The sequence below is a fragment of the Oncorhynchus nerka genome, linkage group LG17 (genome assembly GCF_034236695.1).
Source record: "Oncorhynchus nerka isolate Pitt River linkage group LG17, Oner_Uvic_2.0, whole genome shotgun sequence".
NCBI lineage: Eukaryota > Metazoa > Chordata > Actinopteri > Salmoniformes > Salmonidae > Oncorhynchus > Oncorhynchus nerka.
Genome location: NC_088412.1, coordinates 16,169,494 through 16,179,029, shown reverse-complemented (window position 1 = coordinate 16,179,029; position 9,536 = coordinate 16,169,494). Strand labels below are relative to the sequence as shown.

General features: G+C 39.3%; 1 protein-coding gene across 1 annotated transcript; it reads left to right on the top strand.

Moving 5' to 3' along the window:
* The first annotated feature begins 2,137 nt into the window (after positions 1 to 2,137).
* LOC135561322 (ladderlectin-like) lies at positions 2,138 to 7,682 on the top strand. Its single transcript, XM_065002773.1, has 5 exons — positions 2,138 to 2,213; positions 2,421 to 2,536; positions 2,940 to 3,089; positions 7,171 to 7,285; positions 7,447 to 7,682. The coding sequence occupies exons 1-5, from the start codon at positions 2,138 to 2,140 to the stop codon at positions 7,536 to 7,538; spliced, it is 549 nt and encodes a 182-aa protein (XP_064858845.1). The 3' UTR covers positions 7,539 to 7,682.
* The last annotated feature ends 1,854 nt before the right edge of the window (positions 7,683 to 9,536 follow it).

Genomic DNA, 9,536 nt, shown 5'->3' with positions numbered 1-9,536 from the left:
AAACAGAAGCCAGTGTACTATATACTATGTGCAATGACATGGATAGCATCACAAATCCCTATGGGCCCTGGTCAAAAGTAGCGCTATATATATATACACACACACACACGGTAGGGTTGGTATATAGCCCTATTTGGTAAAAGACCAAGTCCGTATTATGCCAAGAACAGCTCAAATAAGCAAAGAGAAACGACAGTACATCATTACTTTAAGACATGAAGGTCAGTCAATGCAGTCGGAAAAACCATCAAGCTCTATGATGAAAATGGCTCTCATGAGGATCGCCACAGGAAAGGAAGACCCAGAGTTACCTCTGCTGCAGAGGATAAGTTCATTAGAGTTGGAATGCAGAGTTAAGGAAAAGCAGCCAACAAGTGCTCAGCATATGTGGGAACTCCTTCAAGACTGTTGGAAAACTTTCCCGATGGAGCTGGTTGAGAGAATGCCAAGAGTGTGCAAAGCTGTCAACAAGGCAAAGGGTGGTTACTTTGAGGAATCATTATATTTTTTTTATTTTTTATAAATATATTTTTATTATTATTTTTAGCCCCTTTTTCTCCCAAATTTCGTAGGATCCAATTAGTAGTTACTGTCTTGTTTCATCGCTACAACTCCTGTACGAGCTCGGGAGAGGCGAAGGTCGAGAGCCATGCGTCCTCCGAAACACAACCCAACAAAGCTGCACTGCTTCTTAACACTGCGCGCATCCAACCCTGAAGCCAGCCACACCAATGTGTCGGAGGAAACACTGTACACCTAGCGACGTGGGCAGCGTGTACTGTGCCCGGCCCGCCACAAGAGTCGCTAGAGCGCGACAAGACAAGGATATCCCTGCCGGCCAAACCCTCCCTAACCCGGACGACGCTAGGCCAATTGTGCGTCGCCCCATGGATCTCCCGGTCGGCGCCTGCTGCGACAGAGCCTGGGCTCGAACCAGAGTCTCTGGTGGCACAGCTACCACTGCGCCTCCCAGGAGGCCCTATATAACATTTATTTTGATTTGTTTAGCACTTTTTGGTTAATACATGATTCCATATGTGCTCTTTCATACTTTTTAATGCAGTGACTTTGGGGTGAATACAGTTCATAATTAGCTAACAGACAGACAGCAGGGTTGGCTGCACATTCAAATTTAAGACATAATTCCAATTTAGCTAAAATTCCAGAGCTAGATAGCTAGTTATACTGCAAAAAGTAAGTCTAACAACACCACAATGATGACAAAGGTTTTCTACTAATGATTTGCCTTCTGAATGTCATTGTGTTTCCAAGCCACTAAATGCACTTTAGACTACGTCTTCGTCAGCGTCAATTAGGTGGAATTAAGTAGAACCTTCAGTCGGGTATCTGTGCTCAGGAGAATCTTCATAACAAAATTGTGACGCAACGTGCAACCCATTAATTTCTTTCAAAGTTGTTAATTTTTAAATTATAAATACAAATGACTACCTGCAAATTGGATTGAATCCAACCCTGTCAAACAGGTAGCTATCGGACAGGTCCAGCAGGTCTTGAGCTGGACAGACAGAATGCAAGGGGGTTAAAGGATGAGAGAAAAAGAGGGAGGGGTCTGACTGGACAGGTCCTTAAAAAAGGAGAGTAGGGAGAGGTAGAACTCAACACACAGGCAGGACAGAGAGAGAGATACCCAGTGAAGACATCTGAAGATCTCTGAAGAAGTGAAGCTACAACGGAACATTTTAGAAGGTGAGATTTCAACATCTGTTCATCTAATACTGTATCTGGATGCATGCCAAATGGCACCCTATTCCCTATATAGTGCACTACTTTTCACCAGGGCCCATAGAGCACATTTAACCCTGGTTAAAAGTACTGCACTATATATGGAATAAGGTGCCATTTGGGGACATGCATATTCATGTGTGCTTAGCTAATCTCCTCTATGTGGTGGAACAGATGATACTTGGTATTCCTCAGCCCTACATTAGCTGAATCTGCTCTAATGTAATAGTACTGGAATATATCCAATAAGTGGAATGGCTGGGGTACTCCAAGAGAGGTTAGGAAACTTACCTACACTCTGAAGTACTCACTGACTTTGACTTGATGGCTTCTCTTTCACTGTCTGTCTTTGTGTGTCTCTCGCTCTCTATTTCTCTCCCAGGAGACTATCACCATGGCGATGTTGACCATTCTTCTGCTTCTCAGCGCTGCCATTGCACTGAGCGACGCCTTAACTCTGGATGAAGCAAGTAAGAGAGTTCACCTCACACTTTACATCATTATTTTTTTATGTTGTAGCAGAGGGGGGGGTGAGTGTTTGTGTGTGTGGAATGACTGATCTACAAATAATATTGAGTAGTTATTTATGATGCCAGGTGATTTGTAGATCAGTCAGTCTCAACCCACCTTGAAAGTTGGCTGCAATTTCTAACGTGCCCTGTGTCTTCTCCTTACAGATGCTATGGTGGCATCTGCAGCAGATAAAAAAATCCCATGCCCCAAAGGCTGGTTCCAGTTTAATTCACGCTGCTTCATGTTTGTCCAGACTGCAAGGACATGGCCTGAAGCAGAGGTATAATGCTTACCCTCTACTGTGAATTAAAGAAGTTCAATTGAAATCAACTTGCTTATTTGGTGTGATGTTACCTTAAAGGGGATTTTGCCTTATTTTAACAGGCATCACATGGATGTCCAGTATGTAACATACTGAACCTCCCCTTTAAGTTATTGTCTAGTTAGACATTTCTAGGCTTTGCAATATTTATTTAATGTGTGGAGTCAGAACTCCTGTATATTGGAACCCACAGGCCATGAGTTAAGACATAGACACTAATATCTCGATGAGCCTATTTCAAAGAACATGATGGCCAATATTTGATTGTGAGAGTCCAGAACACACATTCTCACAAAGACTGGACAACTGACTAATACCTACATTATGACATGTCTTTGTCCCTGTCTATGGCTTGCTCTAGCGCCACTGTATGTTCCTTGGAGCAAACCTGGCGTCTGTGCACAGCTCTGTGGAGTCCCAATTTCTACAGGCGGTGGTGTTGATCAAGACTGGCGATTTCCCTCTGACCTGGATTGGAGGATATGATGCTGTTGAGGCAAATGTGGAAAAGGTACCCAATTGTCATATTTGAGTAAAAGTTAAAATACCTTAATAGAAAATTACTACAGTAAAAGTGAAATGTTTACTCTACCTGAACAGTCCAGCTATAGTATACTCACAGATGAATAGGATTTTTGATATGCTCATCAATATGTCAAGGGTCACTTGTGAAGTCAGGGCCGTACTCACCAAACGTCTCAGAAAATGAATCCTGTTAAACCTGTTTTAAGACAAAAATAACTCCCAACTTTTGGGGTGATGTTAAGACACTGCTCAGACAAACTCTGAGCCAGGAGTAAAATCAAGTCACTAACGTTTATCTCAGCTGGTAATCATGACATTTTGAGGTACGACAAAGGAAAGATAGTGATGATGCTCATTGACATGTTACAAATTATAGCCAATCGCAATGAGGCTTGGCCAGCTGTGAACTCTATAGCACCCTTCAGACGACCATGGTAAACATGACATTATATCAAATGTTGCAATGGTAAAACGTTTGATATAATTTTCACCTGACAGAGTCTGTTTGCATACTTAGGATAATTTCCTAATATGTTGGGATGCATTTTCTGTTTTGTTTGACCAATTCTGATATTTTAAATAATGTGATAGGCATATTCAGGGTTGGGGAGTAACACATTACATGTAATGGATTGCAAAAAACCCGACTCTGTTACATTCCCAGAACAAAATATTGTAATCGGATTACTGACACTTTAGAAAAACTGGATGATTACTTCTAGGATTACTTTTCAATTCAGAAAGGATGTTAGAATATTATTTAGTTGTTGACATCTTTCTGTTTTGTCAAAGACATTCAAATCAGCATTTAAAAAAAGGTGCAGGTTTAACTTTGTTCAACCTGAGCGAATATGACTTCAAGTCGGAGACCACTATGACACCAAATGTGTTTGATGGATTGCGGGAAAAGAGCAGGAATAGGCTTTTGTAGGCTACAGTCCAAGCTATGTCAAATCAAATCAAATTTATTTATATAGCCCTTCTTACATCAGCTGATATCTCAAAGTGCTGTACAGAAACCCAGCCTAAAACCCCAAACAGCAAGCAATGCAGGTGTTGAAGCACGGTGGCTAGGAAAAACTCCCTAAAAAGGCCAGAACCTAGGAAGAAACCTAGAGAGGAACCAGGCTATGAGGGGTGACCAGTCCTCTTCTGGTTGTGCCGGGTGGAGATTATAACAGAACATGGCCAAGATGTTCAAATGTTTATAAATGTTTACAAATAAATGTATAAATGTTTACAAATAATAATAATCACAGTAGTTGTCGAGCAACAAGTCAGCACCTCAGGAGTAAATGTCAGTTGGCTTTTCATAGCCGATCATTTAGAGTATCTCTACCGCTCCTGCTGTAGAGAGTTGAAAACAGCAGGTCTGGGACAGGTAGCACGTCCGGTGAACAGGTCAGGGTTCCATAGCCGCAGGCAGAACAGTTGAAACTGGAGCAGCAGCATGGCCAGGTGGACTGGGGACAGCAAGGAGTCATCATGCCAGGTAGTCCTGAGGCATGGTCCTAGGGCTCAGGTCCTCCGAGAGAGAGAAAGAAGAAAGAGAGAATTAGAGAGAGCATACTTAAATTCACACAGGGCAATGTCTTCCAAAGGGAGCAACTGCTGTCCGCATCCAAAGATTATCCAACTTGAATAAACACTTGGAGGTTAGGACAACAGCAGTGGTGTAGCCTACGGGCGATACGGATATCATTTATTATTGATATCTACATATCTACTTATTATTGATGTGAATCACACTGCTGCTCTCTCATTTAGCTATTTGCGACATCCACATTTTTTAAGTTGTGGGTGTCTGTTCACAAATATATATGTGTATTTTAACCCAATAATGGTTGAATTGAAGTTCAAGCTGTCTATCAATAATTGTTTTTGTGACTAGTGGACAGCCAGTGAAAAATGTACTCTTGCAACACCTGCACTGCGGATCCCCCATGGTGTTGTGCTCCATACTGTCGATAACTAGTTAATTGAATGAGGCCGAGAGCAGGGCTTTTAACTACTCTAGGATAGGGGAACAGTCGCGTCCGACTTGGCCAAACGCCAGGGAAATGCAGAGCGGCAAATTCAAATAAAATTATATAAAAATCAAACTCTCATTAAATCACACATGTAAGATACTAAATTAAAGCTACACTCGTTGTGAATCCAGCCAACATGTCAAATTTTAAAAAGGCTTTTCGGCGAAAGCGTAAGATGCTATTATCTGATGATAGCACAACAGTAAACAAAGAGAGTAGCATATTTCAACCCTGCAGGCGCTACACAAAACGCAGAAATAAAATATAAATCATGCCTTCTTTTGTTGGCACTCCAATATGTCCCATAAACATCACAAATGGTCCTTTTGTTCGATTAATTCCGTCCATATATATCCAAAATTTCCATTTATTTGGCGCGTTTGATCCAGAAAAAAAGAGCTTCCAATTTGCGCAAAGCCACGACAAAATATCTCAAAAGTTAACTGTTAACTTTGCCAAAACATTTCAAAATACTTCTGTAATACAACTTTAGGTATTTTAAACCTTAATAATCGATCAAATTGAAGACGGGTCTATCTGTTTTCAATACAGGACAAGAGGAAACTAACGCTACTTTTCTAGTCTTGCCCAACTAGTCTTGCCCAACTCTCAACAGCGTATTATCTTATTCAAGATGGCCGTACTTCTTCATTTCACAAAGGAATAACCTCTGGCATTTTCCAACGACTGGTGACATCCAGTGGAAGAGGTAGGAACTGCAAACAAGTGCCTCAGAAATATAGTTCCCCAATGAAAAAGCACTGAATGAACAGGAACCTCAAAAAAAACGAATTTATGAATGGTTAGTCCTCGGGGTTTTGCCTGCTACATAAGTTCTGTTATACTCACAGACATGATTCAAACAGTTTTAGAAACGTCAGAGTGTTTTCTATCCAAATCTACTAATAATATGCATATCTTATATTCTTGGCATGAGTAGCAGGAAGTTGTAATTGGGCACGCTATTTATCCAAAAGTGAAAATGCTGCCCCCTATTTTAATTTAATTAATATTTTATTGAAATAATCGGAAACAATATGTGAGTATTTATTAGCCTAGTGGTTATATGTATTTAGGCATAACATGTGAATAAGGCCTCATGTGAAATCATTGTCTAAAGCGCAAGAGATACTGTTGCATGTAGGTCTAGATTATTTATGGGTTGATCATTTAAAAATATCAAAACATTATGTTAACAACTCCAAAGAAATGTCCTGTCTGTGGTGGAGGAAGCACTGACTCACTGCCCTTTTCTATTATCAAAACACCTGCTGGTAACTCTTAACTGGTTTGGTCTGATGAGACTCATATAACCCATAAGATTAGGAGTAAAATCTCTCTATTCTCAGCCCTTACGATCAGTTTTCTACTCTGAGGTCAGACCTAGGTTTGTAAGATCTTATAGATGCCCACTGCAGTATCAACTCACACAGTGGGTTATAGTGGGACAGCATAGTAGGCTAGAGAGAGTACTATAGCATCATAAGTAATACATTGTTTAAATATTTCAAAATCTGTGGCAGTGATTTCAGTTTAGAATGTTGAAGCCTGCGTTACACCATTCAAATGAATGGGGATAGAACACACTTTATATGAGCAAAAATATAGCAAAAAGCTGTTTTGCAGCAATCTAAGATGAGTCAGTCTGTACATCAGCCTGTACATGTCAATGTTGGTTTAATGTTTGTAGCATTAACATTTCAAGAGCAGTAGATAATCAATATACGTCCCATTGAAGCCTATGGTTATAGTTCAAAAAGTATAAATGATATCTAAAAGCAACAAATAAATTACTGCAAACAACAAACACTCTTTTTCCCTTCAGACATCATTGCACGTGTGATAGAAGGGCACATGATGTACCACCATTTTTTAACATGCTGCTCAACGCTCCTCAACTTGGCAACAAAATCAATAACAATGTTGGTGTGGTGGTCAGTGGTGCTGTTTCCCCCTACTGCGGATTCCATCTTTAAACGGTTGTGTTCTAGTTATATGTGATTTCTTTGATACTGAGACATAACTTCTTCCCCACAGGACAGGCTATGGTTCTGGAGTGACGGATCTACATTTGATCACGAGAACTGGGCGAAAGACGAGCCCAATAACTATCACGGTGCCAGAGAGCCATGTGTTCAGATGAACTTTGGAGGTACAGTAAGCCCACTATCATTCACTGATCCATTGATCAAATTAAATGTTATTCATAGTAAGTATAACAAATAAATCTGACACACACACTTTTATTTGAATTTTTGTGTTTATATCTGAATTGATTTGAGAGGTCATTTCTATTCTGTGTTTCCTCATAAGGTAAAGATGCCTGGAATGATGCATTATGTGGAAGGAGATATCCCTCTGTGTGCTCCATAAGGACCTGTTCAATCTATCAAACTATCAACTGAAACCAAGCATTCTACTGCGTAGTGTCAGCAACCTAACTGAACAATGTTTATGGTAAAATCAAATACTTTATGAAGATTATTTGTTGCTGTGAAATGAAAGTTTAGTTACTTGTTGCAGACAATGTTGATGTGGTTTGTTGTCAATAAAACAGGTGTACACGTTATTTTCTCTCAGGAGTCATTATTAAACATGAATGATAGTTCCATAATTGTCAAATCCTTTGAAGTGTTTCTTTAGATAGTCTAAGATCTGGGAGTCTGTTCAGCGGTCATTTAAATTCTTTGATATTCTTTCAATTATTCTTGGAGAATATAATTTATAATTGATTCTCTTGTATAACCAAAAAGGTTGTATTACTCCACAAACAACATGAATGTAAACAAACAATGTATATTGCTTTAAAATAAGTAAAACATTATCATGTGGTTGTCATAGACCGTTAGCGCGCTGTCTATGATATTGAGAGGTGTTACGTTTCCCTACATCATCCATTCTCTCTATACCAAGTAAAGGGTCTGCCGTTTGACTGTTATTAGAATCACAGAATGTAGCTTTTTGTTTCCAAACTCTCACTGGGTATAGACAGACATGTGTGAGTACAAGATGTGCTTGTTATAGCCAAATATATTAGAGTTGTATGGAATGGTGTGATAGTCACAGTGTGACATGTTTATTCCCTCTGTTAACAGCTATGTAGTATAATTACTTCAACATGATCATGGTAATCAACACATTTAGTTTTGTTATTTGCTACTTTGTACTTGCTAAATGCTGAATGAGTGAGAATGTGAATACGATATAGTATACTATAATATTATAGCCTAGCACATCATGTTACATTACATTGGTAAACACAAAAACTGTTTCCATTGACAAGTTGATGAGAAGACCGGTCAATAGTTATGTTGGGCAGCGGTACTTCAAACAACATCTGCCAGTTGAATATAGACAGAGTGGGACAGTAAGTTTCATTCTGGATTTTCTACTCAAAATGTAGGGTTATTTCTTATGTACAAAACTTCACAATGTAATTTTACATTAACATCATTATTGAAAGATTATTAATGAGATCCTATGTACGTTATATATTGTCATCAATAATGATGAAAGCCTATGTATAATTGTAGGCTTCATGAGACGTGAACACTCATCAAATGACACTTGAAGATAACGTGCCAACCACTGGTCTACTAACCCATGTTTATGACAGACAGGAGACAGTACAGGCAGACAGTCTCAGGCGGGATGACATCACAATGGCTACTAGAACTCACCTGCAGCTCACTTCTGCTACATTCACACCTCCAGGGGGCCAACATTGATTTTATTAGTCTCTCTCACTCAGATATCATATAATTACATGGCAAAATGTGTAAAATTGCAGGAAATGTTCTTTAAAACTGCAAACATTTCTCTCCACCCTATGGCAAAATGTGTACAATTGCATGAAATGTGTTATGAAATTGGAAAATCTTATCTTCGCCCCATTGCAAACTGCTTGGAATTGCCACAAACTTTCTTTAAACCTGCAACATTTTCCTGTTGTCATTTTAAGTTCCGATGAAACTGCTGCGTTTCTGACCAAGTGCATCATTGAAACAATCTGTCAGTCCCCGCGCTACATTATTACGTTTGATTTGTGTACAAACAGGCACAAGGGAATACGTCTATAAGGTATAACTTTCCCTTAATCAGAATCTAGTTACCAATTCATGATTCATTAGTCCAACACATTAATTAAAATGTATGTTTTAATCAAAGAATAATTCCACAACACAAACTACTAAAAAATCTCTGCACCACATGTACAGTTGAAGTCGGAAGTTTTACATACACTTAGGTTGGAGTCATTAAAACTCGTTTTTCGACCACTCCACATATTTCTTGTTAACAAACTATAGTTTCGGCAGTCGGTTAGGACATCTACTTTATGCATGACACACGTCATTTTTCCAGGATAGCACACATGACATCACTACCTTAACCTCAGCTTTGCA